Raw genomic sequence first — 24,213 nt, 5'->3', positions numbered from 1 at the left:
TTTCAGTCCACGAGGCCATGAGGATTTTGGGCCTAATTGTGTCCACATTTGACAGGGTTGAATGTGCAGTTTCACTCCCGACCACTTCAAAAGCTTATACTTCAATAGTTGGACGGACAACACCAGCACATTCGGAAGACATTCCTGCGACTGACGCCGGAGGTTCAGGTGTCCCTGCAGTGGTGGTTACAAACAGATCAATTAGTCCAGGGACGGCCATTCTGGTTCACAAACTGGATACTTCTCACTACCGACACCAGCCTACGAGGCTTGGGGGCAGTAGTAGAATCCCGATCCTTGCAAGCCATGCCAGAAGTGTCCAAGATTCTAACATGGGCAGAAAAACACCTTCTGGCTCTGTCGCAGTATTCATACCGGGAATCTTGGACTGGGAGTCGGACTTCTTAAGTCGCCAAGACGTTCACCCGGGAGAGTGGTCGCTTCATCCGTCTTCTCTCTCCTGGTGAACCACTGGGGCATGCCAGATGTGGATCTCATGGCACCCTGTCACAACTACAAAACTCCATTGTACGGGTCGCGGGCCAGGGATCCTCAGGCCAGCTTCACGGACGCGCTGTCAGTTCAATGGACTTTTCATCTGCCATATGTGTTTCCCCCAGGATCCATGATACCCAGGGTAATCAGAAAATTCAAACAAGAAGGCGGAATCTTATTCTGATAGCTCCAGATTGGCCAAGACACAACTGGTATATGGATCTACAACAGCTGTCGATCCAGTCCCCATTCCAACTTCCTCTACGACCAGACCTCCTCAGCCAGGTTCCTGGTCTACACCCTGACCTTCAGCGCCGGTCTTTGACGGCGTGGCGCTTGAAACTGCCATATTAAGAGACAATGGGTTCTCTACAAAAGTAATTCAAACCATGCTCAAGGCCTGTAAACCGACATCTGCACGGATTTACTACCGGATATGGCACATCTATTTTTCTTAATGCATCTTGTTGGCTGAGCACAGGTTAAGTAGCCCCCTATATGTTACTACCGGATATGGCACACCTATTTTTCTTGGTGTGCAACTCGCAAATACAATACGAAAGTTTTCAGAACTACAAGAGTATTAGCCTTTCTGCAAAGAGGATTGGATTTGGGGCTTTGCTTAGTCTCTCCAGGCTTTCAACTCTCAATAACAGTGCCACAGTATATGGGGTTATATTCTCCCTCTGGTGTATTGGCACAGACACTGTCTCCATATTTCTGTGCCTGTGCTCCATCTAAAAGGGAATCCTTAATGATCACATTCTGGCTGCTGCTTATCTCTGGTTTGTGTACACACCTATAATGTATAGTGCTCCAAACCTCCTGACATATCGGATCAAACCTCACTTTGCCACGATACAGCCTGGGTTTAAAAAATGCCAGTTAGGAGCTGTTTATCACCACACACTATATTATCACTTTTTGATACAACGGGCCCCTGACGCACAGTGCTCACAATAGCAGCTGATGCTAATGCAGCAGGTGGGTGGGTCCCGTCACTACCGCGGCTCCTCGTACTATTAATCTGGCAGCTGATGCAGAATGACACGGGCACGATGGACATACTAGTAATGTATATTATACTCCGTAGCAAACAAGCATTGTGATAGCAGCATTATACCAACATAAGATAGGTGCCGCATCATAGAAACTTATATCACATCTGATTGCTGTGGAAGAAATGGGGGGGGGGGGGGGGGGGGGTAATAAGCCATCTCGTGTCCCAGGAAGTCGGGAAGAGATGACGCTGTGTCTCTGAGCACACATACTGGAATACGCAGTAACCACTGCAAACTGGCCCAGGTATAACATTAATACCATTTATTGAAAATTATAAAAACATCCAATATTGTAAAACACAAGTAAAACAAAAAATCTGTACAAATAGAAAAACTGTGATTGACCCAATAACGCATTCCTTGGCAAGTTAGATAAGTGGATTTTTGTCAGTGGATGCTACTTCTCAAGCGCCCGTCGCTGTAATACCCAATAATCCATCATCTATTAAGGAGACAACACGCTACACAAAGTCATACTGCGGGGATCCATCAACGCTCCACAGGAGAGTCTGCGGTTCTGAGTTACAGGGGTGCGCACAGGTTATGAAGGATCCAGACGCCTCTTCTTCATGACAAGACCCTGGTTCTGCCGATAAGGACTCTTGTCTAGGGGAAAAAACACAAATAATGTTACTGACACACTGGAAAATGAGATTTATATCTTACCCGTTAAATCCCTTTTTTGAGGATGTCAGGGGCCACAGGGATACCGCTGGGTAGTGGAGTGGGAGCATTCCTGCACCTGAAAGGTTAAACTTCTTACTCCCCTCCTCTACCCCGCCTCCAGGCCAGGCTCCTCCCCTCCTCTACCCCTGGACCCTGATCTGGTTTTATTCTTCGGGACATGTCAGGGGCCACAGGGATAATGCTGGGACGTCCTAAAGCAGCCACCTAAGGATGGGATGCGCCTGTGCCGCAGCAAGTACACTCTGGCCAAAAGCCGAGTCCTGGGAGGCAAATGTATCAAATGCATAAAAGTGCAAGAAAGTGTTGGCGGGCGACCAAGTCCCCTCCTTGCAAAGTTGCTCTGCTGTTGCACCGCCCCTAACAGCCCAAGACACACCCACAGACCTTGTGGAATGAGCCCGGACCCCCGCAGGAACTGGGAGGGAGGCGTCCAAGTATGCCTGCTTGATGACAGATCTACGCCAGTGGGCAATTGTTTGCTTAGTAGCAGGCCAACCTCTCTTTTGAAACCCATATAGTACAAAGAGAGAGTTAGTTTTCTGAAGAGCCTTAGCAGATAGATGCGTAAAGCACAAACCACATCCAGAGAAGACCATTCAGGAGAGGCATCTGGCCCTTGACCACAATCTCCTGGTTGACATGAAATTTAGACACCACCTTGGGGAGGTGAGCAGGAACGGTTTGAAGAACCCTCCTATCAGGATGGAATACCAGGAAAGGAGACTGACAGGACCGGGCCAATCGCCACCAGGAAAACTGTTTTCGAGATGAGCCAACAAAGGTCCACCAACCTCAGTGGCTCAAACGGCGGGGCCTGAAGAGCCGCGAGTACCAGGGAAAGATCCCATGGAGCAACTGGGGGGAACAAAGGGGGGCTGGATGCGGAGGACACCCTGTAAGAAAGTGCGGACATTCTGCAATAACGCCAACTTCCTGCGGAACAGGATGGACAGAGCCGAAACCTGTACTTTCAAGGAAGATAAGCGCAATCCAGCCTCTAAACCCTTCTGCAGGAATGACAGAATCCTGGACAAACGGTAACTCCTGGGATTGAAACGGCGAGTGCGACTCCAGGAAAAGTAAGCCCGCCATATTCAATGGTAAGCACCAGCCGAAGGTTTGAGGGCCTTGAGCATAGTTGAGATAACTCTAGAGTTAAAGCCCTTGGCTCTCAACAGGGAGGTCTCAACAGCCACCCCGTCAAAGCCAGATGCTGCGAGTTCGGATGTAGACACGGTCCCTGAGTGAGCAGGTTTGGCCGAAGAGGTAGACGGATCGGAGGATCCACAAACAGGGCCTGCAGATCTGAGAACCAGACCCGCCTGGCCCAATGTGGAGCCACTAGTATCAATGTGCCCCTTTCTGAAGAGAGATCGGGGAAAAGGCGTACTTTAGTGAAAACAGCCACGGGGCTGACAGGGCGTCTACCATGCACGCCCCTGGGTCGTGAGACATGGGGTCTGCCCCAACGTTGTACCAACATCTGGAACACCTCCAGATGAAGGCCCCATTCGACTTCTCAGAAAGTCCGCTTTCCAATTGAGGACCCCCGGGATAAAGATCGCTGAGAAAGCAGGGATCTTCCTCTCTGCCCATTAAAGATGTGGGAGGTCTTTGCCATGGCCGCCCGACTCCGAGTGCCCCCCTGGTAGTTGATATAAGCCACCGTCGTTGCATTGTCCAACCAGACCTGCACACGGTGACCTCGGAGCCAAAGTTTCCTCGATAGCTAGGATTCTTGTGCATTCCATAATCCCTGGAAAGATAGTTGGCAAGTCACCGCTCCCCAATCGCAGAGGTTTGCATCTGTGGTGAGAAGAGTCCACAGGTGAACCCAAATGGTCTCCTCGCAGTGAGATTCTGGCCTAGAAGCCACCAGGACAGGGAGATCCGTGCGGCCAGTGACAAAGCAAACAGGTGGGACCAAATATTGGAGTAGGATCCTGACCACTTGGTGAGGATCTGTTGTTGTAGAGGATGTGAGTGGGACTGTACATGCCATGTTGAAGGCCGATACCATCGAGCCCAAGACTCTCATACAGGCATGAATGGACACCCGCCTGAGGGTGCGGAAGCACCGGACACAGTACTGAAGAGTTGTGCAACGTTCCTCTGGAAGATAGATCCGTTGATGAACAGTATCTAACTGGGCCCCCAGATGGTTCATGGACTGTGCTGGAAGAATGGGGGACTTGGGCCAATTTATCATCCAGCCATGAGGTTCCAAGACTGTCATCACCGCGGCCAAATGGGCCTGGTGAACCTCCGGCAACTGTGCCAGGATCAACAGGTCGTCCATATACGGCAGTGTCTGGATAACCTGATTACAAAGTCTGTTGCCCATCACTGTAATGACCTTCGTAAACACCCAAGGTGCTGTGGACAGGCCGGAGGGCAGAGCCTGAAACTCGAAATGGCGGTCCACTGCAGTGCAAACCACAGAAACCTTCAATGTTCTGGTCTGATGGGAATATGCAGGTACGAGTCCTGGATGTCCAGGGATGCCATGTAGTCTCCTGGTTGTAAGGCCAGAACTATGGATCGCAAGGTCTCCATCATGAACTTTGGGACTCGGACGAATCTGTTGAGCCATTTCAAATTGAGAATGGGACAGAATGATCTGTTGGGTTTCCTGACTAGGAAGAGGCTGGCGTAGAAAACTGTGTCTCGCTGAGTCGCAGGGCATGGAGCTATGACACAGGAGCTTCCGGATGGCCTGCTCCAGAGCTCTGCATCTTTCCAAGTCCCTTGGAGAACTTGTGGAAAATAACGAGTTTGGTGGACGACACCAAAAGGTTAGGGAGTAGCCCCTAGAGACCATGTACAGAACAAATGCGTCTGTTGTGGATTCCAGCTAGACGTCTTAGAACCACAGCAGGCGACCCCCCCCCCCCCCAACCTGGGATCCCCCAGGTGGAGCGCGCCCCGTCATGCTGAGGGTTTGTCCTCTGGTTTACAGTCCCAGGGATGCTTGCCCTTGGCGGACTTGGTGTGCTGGGTTATTGCAAAAGAATGTCCCCTGCCCTGGAAACGAAAGGACTGGAAGGCAGCACTGGGAAATGTAGTAGGGGTGGCCCGTAGAAAAGCTGCCTTGGAAGCTGCTACTGTAGCCACAAGTTTGTCTAGTTCAGACCCAAATAATATGGAACCCTTAAAAGGCAGTGCTTCTAGGGTTTTCTTAGAGTCAGGGTCCACCTTCCAGGAGCGTAACAACAGGGACAGGAATGCTGCCACTGCCGAAGCAGACACGCGGGAGGTTAGAGTAGCTGCATCAAGTGCAGCCTCTCTGATATAGAGTGTGGCCTGATGCATGATGTCAATAGTAGGCAACAGGTCATCTGCACTACCCTCCTTTGTAGCCGCGAGGGCGGTAGTCCATTCCACCATGGCCTTAGCTACCAAGCAGATGCCAGGACAGGCCTAGTCACCATACCGGAAGTGGTGTAAATGAGCTTTAGGAAGTTCTCTAACTTACGATCCTCTGAGTCCTTGAGGGAGGCGGTTGGGATGGGGAGAGTAGAGGATTACACAAGCTTAGTGACATGTGCGTCCACCCTGGGGGCTGTTTCCCAGCAGACCCTATCCTCCTGAGGGAGGGGGTAAAGGGAGGCGAACCGTCTAGGAACTGTAAACTTACTATTGGGTATCTCCCAGGCCCCTGAGAAGGTATCTTCTAAGTCCTTAGACTTGGGATATACTGCCAGGGTCCGCTTAGGACATTTAAAAGTAAGGCCAAAGGACCTGGGTGGCTCAGCAGGGTCCTGTAAATTCAGGACCTCTTTAACCTCCGTAACCAAGGCCGCCACATCAATGCGTGATGAGGCTTTATCCCTGGAGGGGTCGTCCACATCCTCCGAATCAATATCCTGATGAAGGAGGGGCAGGAAGGAAGGGGCCGCCTTGAATGGAGCATTGCGGCTATCAGTTGTACCCTGTAAGGTTTTCTGGATACCCTGTACGGAGGCAGTTAAAGCACGCACCTAAGGGGGCTCCACCACAGGGAGCAGGATGTACAAGACATCAATGCTGGAGCCCCAGAGTCACTAGGACTGCTATCCCTGGAAGAGATTTGTAGTCCTATTGCTGAACAGGCAGCTTAAAAGGGGCACAATTAACACAATATATTACTGACAGGCAGTGATAGCGTGAAAACAGTACACAATATACAGCAAGCTTACAAGGCATACAATGCAAAGAATAAATGGCACTGCGCTCCCTTAAGCAGCTATGGCTGACAGATCACAAAACTCTGTAACCTGTGTCCTTGGAGGAGAGGTACAGGGGGGACTGGCCTAGACGTCCTGACAGTGAAGGAGTGGAACCCTGGGTGGCTGTGAGCTCTCCGTGTCCCTCCACACGTGCAGGCAGGCAGGAAGAGATCAGTGGCATTCCTTCCTATTGTCACCGGGGAAGGGGCTGTATGAGTTGAGCCCACTCCCCCTGCTAACAAACGGCCGCCAGATAACCTCAAGCCCCACCACGCTGCTGCCCTTACACTTTATCCCTGGGGGTCCAGTAGGAGCGGGTGGCATACCAGCTGTCCGGTCGCGGCTGTGGTCTCCCGAGTGCCCGGGGCCAGATGCAGTCACTCACCGATGCGTGGCCATGTGGCTGCTGGGCCCGGGTGATGGAGTAGCAGCGCGGGTGTCTGACAGACTCCCAGTGCTGCTGCCCTATCACTGACACACAGTGTAAAAAAAAAATAAAGAATTAAAAAATAAAGATTTAAGAAGTAAATCTGCATATAGCAGCCCCTCTCTAAGGTGCATGTTGGCTCCTGCCAGCACTGAAAAAACTGAGGTTTTCTGGCCTGGAGGCGGGGTAGAGGAGGGGAGGAGCCTGACTGCATGGGAGGCAGTAAGAAGTTTAACCTTTCTGGTGCTGGAATGCTCTCTCACCACTCCACTACCCAGCGTTAGCCATGTGGCCTCTGACGTGTCCTGAAGAATACATTCTACTGAAGCATCTACTTTCCCCAAGTGTCTAATTGCACGGTAATCGCTACAGCTGACTAATTTGTGCTGCCATCAGTGAGGCGGGGATGCGCTGCCGCCAGTGAGGGCGGGGATGAGCTGCCGCCAGTGAGGTGGGGGATGAGCTGCCGCAGCAGCTAAACACAAACTAATTGAGCGCTCACAAATGACAACTCACAAACTTCTCACATTTCACCTCACTAGAGGCCAATCTGGCCAAAACACAGCGCTGGGAACAGCTGTAAAGCATCCTTAAGTGGGTCTGCGGGCAGGTGCGTGGCTGGGCAGCCAAACAACCTGTTTGCTGGGCAGCGATTGAGCCATCAGAAAATGTGTTTTGATCCTGATTAAAGGCTCCAATATCAGGATTAAAATCCGGGGTTGGGCATCTCTTCTCCCGAGGAGCGCAATCTGAAATGCTGGTGCCAGCAGCTGATCCCCGCCTGAATAAAGCAACAATTGAATAGCGACATCTGCTGGGGCAATAGGAATATAATTCCTCATGTGCTGACAGAGGATTATGGTCATACTACACCTGTTCTCTGCTGTCCTGCTGGGTTCCCCTGCACGTGGCTCCATGAGATGGGTCGCACTCCCTGGCGTGTACTGTTTGGGCGCTGAGGGGTCTTACTCCGCGTCATCATCTGATGCTGTCCAAGGGGGGTTACGGGAGCGGGCAGGGAGGTTGTAGAGTGCTGGAGGCCGCCATTGGAGGAATTATCCACCACTAGGGGGTCTAGTGGGAAGTCCCAAAGCTCTGGATCATCTGTACCCAAACACAGGACAGGATTACCAGATGCCCCTGTACCCAAACACAGGACAGGATTACCTGATGCCCCTGTACCCAAACACAGGACAGGATTACCTGATGCCCCTGTACCCAAACACAGGACAGGATTACCTGATGCCCCTGTACCCAAACACAGGACAGGATTACCTGATGCCCCTGTACCCAAACACAGGACAGGATTACCTGATGCCCCTGTACCCAAACACAGGACATGATTACCTGATGCCCCTGTACCCAAACACAGGACAGGATTACCAGATGCCCCTGTACCCAAACACAGGGCAGGATTACCAGATGCACCTGTACCCAAACACAGGGCGGGATTACCTGATGCCCCTGTACCCAAACACAGGGCGGGATTACCGGATGCCCCTGTACCCAAACACAGGACAGGATTACCAGATGCCCCTGTACCCAAACACAGGGCGGGATTACCGGATGCCCCTGTACCCAAACACAGGACAGGATTACCAGATGCCCCTGTACCCAAACACAGGCCGGGATTACCAGATGCCCCTGTACCCAAACACAGGACAGGATTACTTGATGCCCCTGTACCCAAACACAGGACAGGATTACCTGATGCCCCTGTACCCAAACACAGGACAGGATTACCAGATGCCCCTGTACCCAAACACAGGACAGGATTACCAGATGCCCCCGTACCCAAACAAAGGACAGGATTACCTGATGCCCCCGTACCCAAACACAGGGCGGGATTACCGGATGCCCCTGTACCCAAACACAGGCCGGGATTACCAGATGCCCCTGTACCCAAACACAGGACAGGATTACTTGATGCCCCTGTACCCAAACACAGGACAGGATTACCAGATGCCCCTGTACCCAAACACAGGACTGGATTACCTGATGCCCCTGTACCCAAACACAGGACAGGATTACCAGATGCCCCTGTACCCAAACACAGGACAGGATTACCTGATGCCCCTGTACCCAAACACAGAGTGGGATTACCGGATGCCCCTGTACCCAAACACAGGGCGGGATTACCAGATGCCCCTATACCCAAACCCAGAGTGGGATTACCGGATGCCCCTGTACCCAAACACAGGACGGGATTACCAGATGCCCCTGTACCCAAACACAGGACGGGATTACCAGATGCCCCTATACCCAAACACAGGACAGGATTACCAGATGCCCCTGTACCCAAACACAGGGCGGGATTACCAGATGCCCCTATACCCAAACACAGGACAGGATTACCAGATGCCCCTGTACCCAAACACAGGGCGGGATTACCGGATGCCCCTTTACCCAAACACAGGGCGGGATTACCAGATGCCCCTGTACCCAAACACAGGACAGGATTACTTGATGCCCCTGTACTCAAACACAGGACAGGATTACCAGATGCCCCTGTACCCATACACAGGACAGGATTACCAGATACCCCTGTACCCAAACACAGGACGGGATTACCAGATGCCCCTGTACCCAAACACAGGACAGGATTACCAGCCATTTAATTTAGTGATGGATCCCGTGTTCCCCATTGGACAGGCCGAGAGTAGATTGCAGTTACAGAAATGTTATGGCTATCCGGAAGGCGGGATGACCATCTCCAGGGCGACTGCAATAGGCTGAGAGAGACACCTGGTGTGAAACATGGCGAGCGCAGAGAGACACCTGGATAGAAGCATGGCGAGTGCAGAGAGACACCTGGATAGAAGCATGGCGAGTGCAGAGAGACACCTGGATAGAAGCATGGTGAGTGCAGAGAGACACCCGGATAGAAGCATGGCAAGCGCAGAGAGACACCTGGATAGAAGCATGGCGAGCGCAGAGAGACACCTGGATAGAAGCATGGCGAGTGCAGAGAGACACCTGGATAGAAGCATGGCGAGCGCAGAGAGACACCTGGATAGAAGCATGGCGAGCGCAGAGAGACACCAGGAGAGAAGCATGGCGAGCGCAGAGAGACACCTGGATAGAAGCATGGCGAGCGCAGAGAGACGCCCGGCCTGATGAATGGCGAGCACAGAGAGACACCAGGATAGAAGCATGGCGAGCACAGAGAGACACCAGGAGAGAAGCATGGCGAGCGCAGAGAGACACCTGGATAGAAGCATGGCGAGCACAGAGAGACACCTGGATAGAAGCATGGCGAGCGCAGAGAGACACCAGGATAGAAGCATGGCAAGCACAGAGAGACACCTGGATAGAAGCATGGGAGCACAGAGAGACACCAGGATAGAAGCATGGCGAGCACAGAGAGACACCTGGATAGAAGCATGGCGAGCGCAGAGAGACACCTGGCCTGAAGCATGGTGAGCGCAGAGAGACACCTGGATAGAAGCATGGCGAGATAAGAGAGACACCTGGATAGAAGCTTGGCGAGCGCAGAGAGACACCTGAATAGAAGCATGGCGAGCGCAGAGAGACACCTGGATAGAAGCATGGCGAGCGCAGAGAGACACCTGGATAGAAGCATGGCAAGCGCAGAGAGACACCTGGATAGAAGCATGGCAAGATAAGAGAGACACCTGGATAGAAGCATGGTGAGCGCAGAGAGACACCTGGATAGAAGCATGGCGAGCGCAGAGAGACACCTGGATAGAAGCATGGCGAGCGCAGAGACACCTGGATAGAAGCATGGCGAGCGCAGAGACACCTGGATAGAAGCATGGAGAGCGCAGAGAGACACCTGGATAGAAGCATGGCAAGCGCAGAGAGACACCTGGATAGAAGCATGGCGAGCGCAGAGAGACACCTGGATAGAAGCATGGAGAGCGCAGAGAGACACCTGGATAGAAGCATGGCGAGCGCAGAGAGATGCCCAGCCTGATGTATGGCGAGCACAGAGAGACACCTGGATAGAAGCATGGCGAGCGCAGAGAGACGCCTGGATAGAAGCATGGCGAGCGCAGAGAGACGCCTGGATAGAAGCATGGCGAGCACAGAGAGACACCTGGATAGAAGCATGGCGAGCGCAGAGAGACACCTGATTAGAAGCATGGCGAGCGCAGAGAGACACCTGGATAGAAGCATGGCGAGCGCAGAGAGACACCTGGATAGAAGCATGGCAAGCGCAGAGAGACACCTGGATAGAAGCATGGCGAGCGCAGAGACACACCTGGATAGAAGCATGGCGAGCGCAGAGAGACACCTGGTTAGAAGCATGGCGAGCGCAGAGAGACACCTGGATAGAAGCATGGCGAGCGCAGAGAGACACCTGGATAGAAGCTGGATACTTCTGCGCCCGTGCATGTAATCCCAGAATGCAGAGGTGGAACTTCGCCCATCACAGATGCTGACAGCTGCAGCAACTGATCTATGACAAATGCGAACGCAACACCTGTTTCATGTGGGAAAGTTGCCCGTAGCAACCAAACAGCGCCTGTCAGTTATTAAAAAGAAATCAATGTTGGCTGGTCTACATGCTGCGCACAGGGTGATATCGGTCACAAAGCGGGCCTCTACATGTTCCCAGTTTCTGCTGTACATGTTATAGGACACGGTTATAGAACATGTATACAGACGTGTTCTAGGACATGTATACATGCATGTTCTAGGACATGATTATAGGACATGTATACAGACGTGTTACAGATCAATGGTATCCAGTGTTTTTCTTCCCCTCAGAACTGTAAGTAAAGGTTACCCGAAGGCACAGTGACTACACTAGACCACAAGATAACTATTTATTTCAGTGACTATAAAGTGGACGCGGCCTCACATCTAAGAGCAAACTTAATGGATGTCGGTGTTCCAGGAGCCGCTGGTCTCACCTGCCAGGTACTCGTCCTCTGGGACAGACAAGGCCTGCGCTGCAGGGGTGCTGTGAGCGTTAGATCTTCCTGGAAGGAGAAAACAGGACGCCTGAGCTGGAATTACAAATCACAGGACAATGCAGGAAGCTTGTCGGCCCCGCTAAATGCTATAAAACGTTTACTTTTGTCATTTGTTCTCAAGCTACCTCTGGGCCATTAATTATAGAGACTTTACATGTATCACTGGGGCAGGTGTATTAAGCCTTAACAAGAGATAAATGCAAGGGTGATAAAGAGAGATAAACGTCCAGCCAATCAGCTTCTTACTGACTTTTTTCAAACACAGCCTGTAACATGGCAGTTAGCAGGTGATTGGCTGGACGTTTATCTCTCCTTATCACCCTTGCATTTATATCTTGTTAAGGCTTAATACATGTGCCCCACCGTGAGGTGTGTTCTAACCGTGGCTGTGTGTGGGACATGATCCTGGACTACGTGTAGCCAGCGTTACTTACCACCTAGTCCTGGGTTTAGGGACCGTCCTGACTCCCGTGGCTGTTTTTTCTCCATCTCCTCGCGGAACCGCTGCTGCATTAGCTTTTGCCGCAGTTTGCGCTGATAAGTGGCATCGACCTCTGACCCTCCCGACTCGAACTCAGAGCTGTAGGACACACAAACAGCTCAGTGTAGATCAAATAAAAAATGTATAAAAATAATAATTTATTCTGTGTCCACTGGATGACAGTGGGATCACGGGAGTGTAAACATATTTAGGATATTGGCTGGTGGTAGTGTGGGAAGCACCAGAAACATTGACGCCTTGACGCCACCAGGGGGCTTAATCATCAAATATTTGCACACCAAGATCTCAGTATTTCTATTATCACTAGGTGATTCATCGCGCCCTACGGGCGCTCTTCACACCGTCGTAGGGGGCTGCGCCCCATTAAAATGACACTGACGGAATCTGCTGCGCTATATAAGACACTGTCACGGAATCTGCTGCGCTATATAAGACACTGTAACGTAATGTGCTGCGCTATATAAGACACTGTAACGTAATCTGCTGCGCTATATAAGACACTGTAACGGAATCTGCTGCGCTATATAAGACACTGTAACGGAATCTGCTGCGCTATATAAGACACTGTAACGGAATCTGCTGCGCTATATAAGACACTGTAACGGAATCTGCTGCGCTATATAAGACACTGTAACAGGATCTGCTGCGCTATATAAGACACTGTAACGGAATCTGCTGCGCTATATAAGACTCTGTAATGGAATCTGCTGCGCTATATAAGACACTGTAACGGAATCTGCTGTGCTATATAAGACACTAACGGAATCTGCTGCGCTATATAAGACACTGTAACGGAATCTGCTGCGCTATATAAGACACTGACGGAATCTGGTGCACTATAGAAGACACTGTAACGGAATCTGCTGCGCTATATAAGACACTGTAACGGAATCTGCTGCGCTATATAAGACATTGTAACGGAATCTGCTGCGCTATATAAGACGCTGTAACAGAATCTGCTGCGCTATATAAGATGCTGTAACGGAATCTGCTGCGCTATATAAGACACTGTAACGGAATCTGCTGCGCTATATAAGACACTGTAACGGAATCTGCTGCGCTATATAAGACACTGTAACGGAATCTGCTGCGCTATATAAGACGCTGTAACGGAATCTGCTGCGCTATATAAGATGCTGTAACGGAATCTGCTGCGCTATATAAGACACTACCGGAATCTGCTGCACTATATTATACACTGTAACGGAATCTGCTGCGCTATATAAGACGCTGTAACGGAATCTGCTACGCTATATAAGACACTGTAGCGGAATCTGCTGCGCTATATAAGACACTGTAACGGAATCTGCTGCGCTATATAAGACACTGTAACAGGATCTGCTGCGCTATATAAGACGCTGTAACGGAATCTGCTGCGCTATATAAGACTCTGTAACAGAATCTGCTGCGCTATATAAGATGCTGTAAATAAATACAGCATCCCCGCCCCTCCCCCGGCCCCACCAATCCCCCAAACCCCAAGTTTATAACATCATTAATTAGCTATATATATAAAAAAATCCACCTTCACCTTGTAGATAAGGATCAATGATTGCAGCAGGTCCAGGGCAGCACGGGCAGCAGCAGAACACCTTCTCCTCCAGGCTACAGCCAGCGCTTGGGATGGCTGATAACGCTGTTGTAGCCAGGGAGGAGGGTAGCATGGGCAGGTGGGTGACTGTAAGAGGAGTTATGCTGCGCTGCCCAGAAGCCGGCCCGAGCAGCAGCAACAGAGAGCAGTGAATTAGCCCTCCCGGTCTCACCGTCCGGTCCGTGACGTTTGGACCGGGTGAGCAGGGCAAGAGGCGGGCAGGGCAGGCGCCGGCGCACGCTGCCTGTGTTAAGTTGTATTCTTAAGATCTAGTGCACCCTGCATCAAATGCTTTAAATGCCTTCAGGCTCCGGCTGTCAGCAAGGGGGATTCAAGCAGCTCCACGCTATTCCATCCCCCTGCCGAGTGAGACAATCCTGAGGGCGAGAGGAGTCACACCCTCGGGGTTGTCTCACTCGGCAGGGGGATGGCATAGCGCAAAGCTCCGGTCCACTGCTGCTTGAAACCCCCTTGCTGACAGCCGGAGCCTGGAGGTAATTAACGCATTTACCACTACACTGCGGTGGTGTGTGGGGGGGGGGGGGTGTTGTTGTTATCGGGGCAGGTGGCTTTGGCGGCGGCAGGACGCTTGTTAGGCTGAGCTGAGTGTCCTGACTCCTGAGGCTGCGCAGGCCAGACATTAAGGTGCCCGTGCGCAAGACGTAAAAGCTGGCTGCAGTGCTTAATGCAGCCTAAGCCAGCCTGCCTGCTTTTGGGGAACTGCAATTGTGGCCAGACATGATGGGTGGAAGGAGGCGGAACTGAGTTCCAGCTTCAATAAGAACTCCCACCCCGTTCCGGCCCACTTTAACCCCTGGTTCTCTTCTTTCTGTTATATATTTGGCTACGATCTTGCAGGCTGGGTGGTGTGTGACCCCGCCCAGCGTTACAGCCGCAGATGATTGACAGATGTAGCCAAATATATAAGAGATGTAGTATCCAGATCTCAGCGCTGATATTTCTCAGTGTGCTGGGGAAAGGTTATTCAGCGTTGTGCAGCGTCTCTTGCTGCATGCTCCCCACCTAGTAAGATTCCTACATAAGCTATATATCAGACTTACTGTAGGTTACAGAGGGCACTGTCACCACAGGGAGTATATGCTTTCATACCTGACACAGCCCTGGTTGGATTCTGGGTTATGCTTTGTACTGTCCCCGTGCTGATGTTTGGGAGGCGACTGGTCGCTGTACCCCAGCTGCAGCTGTTCGGCTGACTCTAGATGCGAGTTATCCACAGGCTTCTGTGCCTGCAGAATGCTATTATACCGCGCCTTCTCCAGTGCAGCGTCATAATCCTGGCGCTTAGTATGCGCCGCGTCCAAATCCCCCGGAGGCTGGATGGGAAGAGAGAGTTCTGTGAGGAGACAGCGGGAGAAAGTATAACCGGATGTAACTAAACATTATGGTTCTGGGGGGAATCCGAATTACGGTTGGGCAGGAGACGCTGGGGGTAATAGCATCCCCTTTATCGGGTCATTAATAATAAAATGCCCAGTAAGTGTTGGGTGGAGCTTTAGCGGTCAGGATCCTTCTGTACCATATAAAAAGGTGACTACAGACGGCAGCGAGGGTCTCGTCACTGTGAGGCTGCGTCAGACAGGGCAGCAGCACAGACCCGTGCTCTTGTCTGCCTAATATTGTACATGTAAATGGGTTATCGCGCTCTGTACTGGGGATCGCTGCACAGGGCTGCAATGAGAGAATTTATATTAATTTTGCTGTTACTGTGCCCATTGGCTTGCCAATGCTCTCCGCTTACCTTTCTGTACAGGCCACTAGAATTCGGCTTTCTCCTGCACCATAATTAGGTCGTGGAAGTTACTGGCTCAAATTTAACCAGGAGACTTTGGATAAGCAGAAGGAGCCCACACACTAACAAGATCTGTGATCCCCACTGATGCTCCCCCCGCCGATTGCCTGGGAGCCCGAACATACGAGCTCCCAAACACCAAAGCGTCCAAACAACCGACTGCCCCTCCTCCCAAATGTCTGACCGCCCAAGCACCCGAGTCCCACAGATCTTTAGCTTCGTCTTCTGATCTTTCCTGCAGCCTGGAAGATTAGAAGATGCAGCTAAAAATCAGCGGGATTGTGCATCGGGCGATCTGGTTGAAAACCGGCAAAAAATAAATAAAAAATCACTGTAGTGTGTGGGCACCGTCACATTGACAGTAAGTAGTCATCAGGACAATTGCTCTACTGACACCTGGTGGAAAGTTTTGATAGTGCACCCGTATTTAGTACACTGGTTTATGGTCACTCACCAGCTTCGGCAGCTTGTTCACCGCGCGGAGATAGTCTTTGTCCATTATGCAGTTCCCAAGAGAATTCCCAAAACACCTGCAGGAGAGGGCAGTAAATGCTTACATGCTGCAGGGTGCACTACCGCGTGTAACAAGGGGCTTATTGTATATACCACTAAATTCCTATTTTGCTAGTCCAAAAGGGAACGCAGATAGTTTAGATATATGTACCCATGGCATGGGACCCTCCCTCAGATTACACCCAGCCCAGGGTCTAGAGTAATGTAGAACAGAGTGCACACCCCTCACTTCCAGGTGGGTTATCCCGCGTCCTCCTGTTGCCTTGGAGACAGGAACTGGGCAGTAAGTATTAGGGACTTGTTTCTCCTGCAGTAGGGGGGGGGGGTCAATTGTGGGATGACCAATGCACTACTTTGGGGGGAGGAAAGCTATCCACAATGGCAACCAGGTGACCACACTGCAAAGAAGGACTGATAGAGAGGTCTGGTACCACCGACATACAAAGACCCAGAAAATCTCTGCCCTCATCATAGAGGGGATGGTCAGAACCCTTCCTATGGCCTCCATCAAGACCTGGAGACATTGTGACACATATTGCTAGCTGGTTACTGGGAACACCACAGGCAGAAGTGATCTATAATCAGGACTGTCTGGTCTTCTATTGGAAGGTGCCAGCTATCTGCCCCATGTCCCCCTCTCGCTGCTCCACCTCCGCTGCCCCCTCTGCTCTGCTGTCTCCCGGTACTGTAACCAAACTCATCTCATTTACCTACAAAGCTACAAGACACACCCTCATCTCCAGCTCCTGCCATTGGCTGCATCCTCCTTCCATATCCGCCTACAGGACTTCTCTAGTGCTGCTCCTAAGCCCTGGGTGACCTCTCTCACTCAGATTGTCATTAAGCCTCCCAGCCGCAAGCCTGTGATCCATATATACAATGTATGCTCTGACAGGCAGGACCCTCCCTCTTGTCTTCTCAGGGTACATCAGATATGTCTCTTACTTGAGCGCTCTCTTTAGACCATCCGTGACTGCCTCTTTGCGAGCTTTCTCCAAGGACAGAGCTTTAGATTTCAGCCCCTCGCTGACACCGTAGCCGACGTCCTCGTGGTAAGAGCCGTCCTAGCCAAGAGTGAAACAACAGGAGAAAATGAAAAGCAGACAGCGGCTCGCTCAATATGGTCTGTGCCGAGAAGGCAGAAATGATGGAGAAGTCGGCACAGGTGGGCAGTGATCCGCCAGTCCCTGATGTAGCAGGAAGCGGGATATGTAACCATGGCTGCAGCTCTGTAACCAACGGTTCTTACAGCAAACAGATCAGGCAGAGGTGAGCAGCCTTCTATTAACAGTTATAAAGCCAGGATTGTATACTCCTGTTATGTATCTAGGTCCATTGGGGTTAGGGAAGCCAATCCCGGGGCATTTTTTCAATCCCGGAATTGAAAAATGGTCAATCCCAGGATTCCTGGGATTGGCTTCACTAATAAAAAAAAAAAAAAAACACCCGGCCAACCCGCATATTTACTTACATGTGCGGGTGCGGTCGTGAGCCGGATTGGAGGGCGGGCTGATGCTGCCGGGAGCCGGGTTTGTGGTTGGGCAGGCTGATTTCTCCAGGAGCTGATGCGAAAGAACGGTGCGGATGGGCAACCAGCACGCCCAGAATCAAGGCGGTTCAGAAGGGCAGTGCGGCCTCTTGCAGCGTGACCTCTGATCTCGTCAGGCTGCGCAGAGCTGCACTGCCGGGTACGGGAGCAGCCGGGCAGCATCTGAGTGGGTGCTTAGATGCGCAGTCTAATCCCACGATTGAAATCCCAGCGTTTTGGGGGCCAAATCCCAGGATCCTGCCGATCCTGATATTGGCCAGTCTAATTGGGGTACGGCATAGCAAGGACTGAGGGCACAAAACTTTCTACAGATAGTCTTTACCGCTGCTCCTACCCGCCTCTATTCCCGCCTCTATCCTTCCCCCCAGGCCCATCATGAAACCCCAACGGACAGAACAGAGATTAATACGGGGAGTATGAAACAGTCTGGTATATAAGATCTACACATATTAGGCATAACCTTGGCATACACTCTCAGCCTCGTAATGGTCTATGCTGCACCAGGACAGGAGGGACTCTACCTTCAGCTGCACCTTGACGAAGGCACAAACCCCAACGTAGAATTTCCCGTTGCTCAGATCCACAAAATCTGCCGGAGGATAAATGATTGAGTACACGGGGTGTGTGGGCTCCTCTCACCCCATCCTCGTATAGACACACTCACCCACATTCTGCTGAGTGATGGAATGCGACCAGCCATTGTAACCAAACATCTCATTGGCCAAGCTGATTACCCGATGCCCTTCAATGTAACACACCTGGCAGGGGAGATAAGCAGACGGAGCACGTGTGAGCTGGCAGCCATTTATCATAACCGTACAATAATACCCCCTTCAGACATTCTCCAAAATCACTGGGTTTGCACATAGACGGGCATTAACCCGAGATTTTGTTATGGCTGAAAGGCACCAACCCGGGACTGAGTTTCTAGGTCACCGACCCTGCAATTGACCTGGGTTGGTGACCCGGGCTAAGTGTGAATAATGCGACTTGGGAATTTGCTCTCTTGCTGCTTAAGAAACATTTTAATTGGCTAGGAAAGGCCAAGTGATGCCTGCTGATATCACCAGTGATCGCTGGAGAGGAACACAGTGCAGAGAAGTGTGCCAGATGGTGCCAGTGAGGAGCCTGGTTTACAAGATATATGTTAAAATCTTTCACAATGTTTTTATTACTTGAAAAAAAAAAAAAAACTTTTATTCTTTGATTAAAAAGTGTTTGAAAAGGAAAATTGTTATGGGATTGTTATATGATACATGGAATGTAAATTATTTACGACTGTAAACCACACCCAGTCCATTTAGGGCTGCCCCAAATTTGCATGTATTCTGTGCTTGCAATCCGTCCCCTTATGATAACACTGTCTTAAAAACTGGAAAAAAAACATCTTCTGTCTGAAAGGGGCCAACCGAAAAAGGTCAATAGAACAGATTTTTGTTGGCAACTGACCCATAATGAAATACTTAGTTAGCAGTGAAACTTATATCATATTGTAATGAGACATCTCGCAGATATTTTGTCATTATTTTAATCCCTTTACACTATTTTCATTTCTTGGAGCACCATATTAAATAACTATTTGTTGTATATGTCTTAATTTTAACCCCTTCATATTTCACCCAAGCGAGTAGGTGTTCCCTAACCACCCCATATAACAAAAGGTCGGAGGGATTCCTCCCCCATTTTTAAAATTCATTCAAAAAATAGGTTTTAAGAATAAAGGAAATTATTTCTAGGTGTGCAAAGCAATTTTATTTTCTTCCTGTTTATATTAAAAGGGGCCAACACAGGAATTTCCAGGGTCTGTGGGGTAGCGTGAAAGGGAGTCTCGATCAAAAACCTGGGATTTTGCAAAAGAGAAAAACCTGGTTGTGAGCAGGGAAATTCCCAGGTCGTGTGTCTGAAAGGGGTGACGTCCAGCTTTCACTGCTAAATGCTGTTACGGTGGTGAATGCTGAATGCAGTAGTGTTCATTTCAAATCCCGTGCAGTTCCTCTTTTGTGCCTGGGGTGTCGCTGTCTGCTTTGCTGCTTCTGCATTGCAGAGACCAGCCAGACTGTACTAGACTCAGGGTGCTAGAATGACCATTATGCCGCCTGACATGGAAACAGTTCTAGCTGCGTCCATGTGATTAGACTCACTGTAATGTTCTGAACCCAGAACCGTCACTAAGATCCGGGATAAGAAGGATTACTACACCTGTGTGAAAGGTGGATCAGAGACACCAGAGGAGGCCTGTCACCCACCTTCTGTCCTCCTCCTGCCTGCCGGCTGCTGATGTATTCCGGTCCCAGCTTCTGACGCAGAGCATTCTGTACAGCCTGGTACTCCTCCGCTGTGTACTTATGCTGCAATAAGACAAAACACAGACGGTCATTCAGCAACGTATACAGAGAATAAGTATATATACGCTGCAACAGGGACACGAGAGGAAAACACAGAACCGCTACATTTGCTGAAGGGGAATTCTATTCATTTGCAGCAGAGAACTCTGGAGCAGATCTTCCCTATAAGCCAGCACAGATATAGGTGACCTGCTTAGTGGCAGACTGCTTCCAGTTGGTGACCTCAACTTACCTGTCCGAAGGATCCAGATTCGCTCCCGCTTGATCCCACCTGCCCAGGTTTGGGTCTGTTTTCTGCGCCACCCGTCTGGGCCACGTACATGGTCGTCTGTATCCACCTATGCACACAAGCCAATCAGAAGAATGAGACACTGAACAGATTGTATAAATCAATTTCTGATTAAAAGCCTGACCGCGTGTTCTGTGTGTGTGTGTATGTTGTACATTTTCCATGTCATTGTCATTCTTACACCACACAATGATAATTATCTATTAGTACATACAGCGGCACTGGTTATATTCTCCAGCGCAGGATCTCATCCTGCACACCTATGTGCATGAATGACCGGCACAGCAATCGCAGGGTTAATGTCCCAATATGTCGCACACAAACTGACGCATTAAGGAAGCTAAGGGTCAGGACTATCAGGGACATATAATAAGTCACATAACTGACATTGCTTTATATCATGGGTCTTCAACCTGTGGCCCTCCAGATGTTGTGAAACTACATGTTCCAACATGCATTGCCACATTTTTTCCTATGAGAGCATGCCAAAACTGTCAGGGCATGCTGGGACATGTAGTTCTACAACATCTGGAGGGCCACAGGTTAATGACATGTGCTTTATATGATATCAGGGCTGGGCAACACCGGCCCTCCAGATGTTAATGAACTACATATCCCAGGATGCTTTGCATTACTTTTTCTATCTGGCCATGCTGAAACTGATGCAAGGCATGCTGGGATGTGTAGTTCATCAACATCTGGAGGGCCGGTGTTGCCCAGCCCTGTGATATATGGAACTATATGTCATGTTATGTATAGAATTCCAGAAACCATACACTAATGCTTAAACTCAGATGACTTAAGCAGTAACTCATTCAATTCAATCATCTGGGCTCAAGCGGGGATATCCTCTAAACCTGGACTGCATGGCAGTTTGGGAACTGTACTTGCTGGGCATTAAACCAACTACTACTCCCCTCTTAAGGTGCGTACACACGGGGGCGATTTTGTCTAATATCGCGGGCAATATGGTCGCTGAAGGACCATATTGCCCGCGATGGGAGTTTTTCTCCCCCGTAGTGATTGCTTGTCGCAGGAACATGCTCCTGCGACCAGCTGATTTCCACTCCCGGGAGTTTCTTTTTCATCAGCGACCATCTCTGGATGATGATGCAAACAGGACACTGAGCAATATATAGCTCGGCGATATATCCCCCCCCCCCCCCCCCCCCGTGTGTGTATGGGGCTTTACATCCACATTTATTTTATTACATAGCAACACTTTTTTTTGGTACTTATGTATTATCTGGGCTCCCATGTTAAATGCACCCCATTTTTACATACCCCTACTATCCAACTACGCATGGAGATGATTTTATATAGTGTGGCGAGCGCAGCGAGCCACCGTGCCCGAAGCGTGGCGAGCGCAGCGAGCCCTGTGAGGGGACGCGGTCTCATAAGAAAAATGGGAGCCCAGATATTACATAAGTACCCTTTTTTTTAATTAAGAACAGCATATTCTGTTGCATATATATATATATATATATATATATATATATATATATATATATATATATATGTCTAGTGTCCATTTGTGTCACCTAAAGATTAAATCCATAAAGTATTTAGACCTAAAGAAACAGCATAATCAGACCTGTGTGCTGCTCAGATAGTCACTCACTGCACCGTGTCACCATCTGTTATAGAATCAAATGATTTTTTCCACATGCATTTACATTGGGGGCAAGAGTGTGATCTGCAGAGAGCAGGGACAATGCTATTATTGTCGACACATTGCATCAACAGCTAAAATATTTCAACATGGCTAAGGTCGACAAGGGTGGAAGGGCGACCCATGCATTAGGTCCACAATTGCAAGGGCGACAGTCAAATTTGTTTGAGTTGACATGTGCAGACAGGCGGTATTTCATGCCCTACCATCCCCTACCGTGTGGTGGGAGAATAAAAGTGCGCAAAGTGTATTGAGGCACCATGGCGAGAGCAGAGAGCCATACGAGGGGACGCAGTACACTTTCAGTGTCCATGTCGACATTCAGAATAAAAAAAAAAAAGTGAATAACTCATGTAAAACTAATGCTTGTGTCGACCTAAGTAAGACCTGTCGACCTAAGTAAGACCTGTCGACCCAATACACGTCTAACTAAATTGGTTAGCAGCAGCATACACTATAGGGAACAGGATGTGGCAATATACAGATATGATAAGCACACACTCCACGCACACTGACAGCACTGTGCCCCCTCACTCAGCAGCTCTGTGTATAATACATAGACAATGTCAATGACATGAATAGCACTTGTGTCCCCACCCTCTCCCGGCCGGTCCCGGCCGCCGTTTCCCCGGTGACTGTCAGTCAGTCTGCAGCGCTTCCGGGTCCGGCCTCAGTCTGCTCACTCACCCTTCCCGCCTTCAGCCGGCAGCCAATCAGAACGCGCGAGCGCGGAGCATGACGGGAGGAAGTGCAGGTACTGAGGTACACCCAGAGCGGAAGCCTCAGTCAGTGGTGCTGCTGTTACCCACGGACTCTCTCAGGGGGGGAGAGCTCGGTGTCAGCACAGCCTAGAGCGGGAACTCACAGCTGTACACGGCTAGGACCGTGTGACCGCCCCGGAGCGGGATGGGGGAGCGGAGAAGAGCGGCTGCTGAGTCCAGCTGCGGGGGCAGTAGCTGCCTGAATCCACCGGTCGCCATCTTGGTACACGCAGCATCAGCTACACATAGTACATAGCTATAGGGCCAGATGTACTATCTAATAGTGATAAACCACCAGCCTATCACATACCCTCCAACTGTACCGATTTACCCGTTTTCTAACGGCCTGTACCGGATAAATTCCCCTGTACTGATTGTACCGGTTTTCTAGCCTTCAGCCCCAGCGCTTGACAGGCACGTTCTTCCTTCACTTCTCAGAGGCCGCGGGGACTCTGGGAGTTGTAGTTTCCGACCACCGGCTATTCCGCAGGAAGCTTGAGAGGGAGCTGCCAAACAAGACTACGGGCCCATTTATCAACTAATATTTGCAGCTAAATCACCGAAAACACCCGTTTTCGGGGGTTAACCGCAAATATTAAGTATCCCCTTAATGTATCACAGGGGACCGCAGCAGGAATCTCCGATCCCTGCTGCGATTCCCCCCCTGCAGCGCCACCGGCCGCATCCCCCATAGGTTTCTATGGGGGATGCGAAGCTGCCCGATATCGCACCCCTGGGCTATCGCCATTCTGATATGGCGATAGCCCATTGTAGCCTATGGCTACACATCGCACTGCCCGAGCGGCAGTGCGGTCGGGGGGGGCAGCATGTAACAGCGCATGCGCAGGGCTTCCAGCACCAGGCATTGCAGGGACAGGCTCCTTTCGGAGCCCTGTCCCTGTTCACATTAGGTGATACATTGGGGCGAAATGATCGCGTTTTACAATGCGATCCTGGGCGGTAATAGTCCGCCCAGATCGTATTGTAAATGCGATCAATGGTAACTGGGGGCCTACAACTCCCAAGGTGCAACACGGCGCAGCAATGGGATACTGATTGCGGGTCCCATGCAGTCCCCAGGTGGCCACAGCCTGGAGCACGTAAGGAGGCAGCAGCTCTCTCATTCCTCACCAACATCTCTCTGGACGGGCGACCCCTGCTGGAGTGTGTGGGAGCAGAGGAGGAGAGCCCTGCAGGTGTAGCAGCAGCCGGTCTGCAGCATGCCCGCACACAACTCTCCCGGGCTCACCGTCTCCTGCTCTCTCTCTCTCCCATGCGCTTACTGCAGCTCCAGCGCAGCAGCCGGGCCTCGCCACCTCTCCTGGCAGTGTGTCCTATGGCCGTCCTACGGGGGGATGAG

General features: G+C 50.6%; 1 protein-coding gene across 5 annotated transcripts; it reads right to left on the bottom strand.

The window, feature by feature from the left end:
- Nucleotides 1-1,796: 1,796 nt before the first annotated feature.
- RAD52 (RAD52 DNA repair protein) lies at nt 1,797-23,292 on the bottom strand. 5 transcript variants are annotated; one of them, XM_083180957.1, is made up of 12 exons: nt 23,164-23,292; nt 20,364-20,469; nt 20,033-20,134; nt 18,451-18,544; nt 18,308-18,375; nt 17,183-17,301; nt 16,179-16,254; nt 15,025-15,248; nt 12,256-12,401; nt 11,759-11,854; nt 7,752-7,982; nt 1,797-2,162 (listed from the first exon to the last, which is right to left on the bottom strand). In XM_083180957.1, exons 2-12 carry the CDS (start codon nt 20,451-20,453, stop codon nt 2,098-2,100), a joined length of 1,311 nt encoding a protein of 436 aa, XP_083037083.1. In that variant the 5' UTR covers nt 20,454-20,469; nt 23,164-23,292; the 3' UTR covers nt 1,797-2,097. The 5 variants fall into 5 exon arrangements, with proteins under 5 accessions (XP_083037083.1, XP_083037082.1, XP_083037081.1 ...); XM_083180956.1 differs by lacking the exon at nt 23,164-23,292 and adding an exon at nt 22,780-22,927; XM_083180955.1 differs by lacking the exon at nt 23,164-23,292 and adding an exon at nt 22,690-22,787.
- Between the last annotated feature and the right edge of the window lie 921 nt (nt 23,293-24,213).

This window comes from Crinia signifera, chromosome 4, assembly GCF_055691185.1.
Source record: "Crinia signifera chromosome 4, ASM5569118v1, whole genome shotgun sequence".
NCBI classification, from domain to species: Eukaryota; Metazoa; Chordata; class Amphibia; order Anura; family Myobatrachidae; genus Crinia; species Crinia signifera.
The sequence above is the reverse complement of the archived record's forward strand: the minus strand, read 5'-3'. Positions and strand labels throughout refer to the sequence as shown.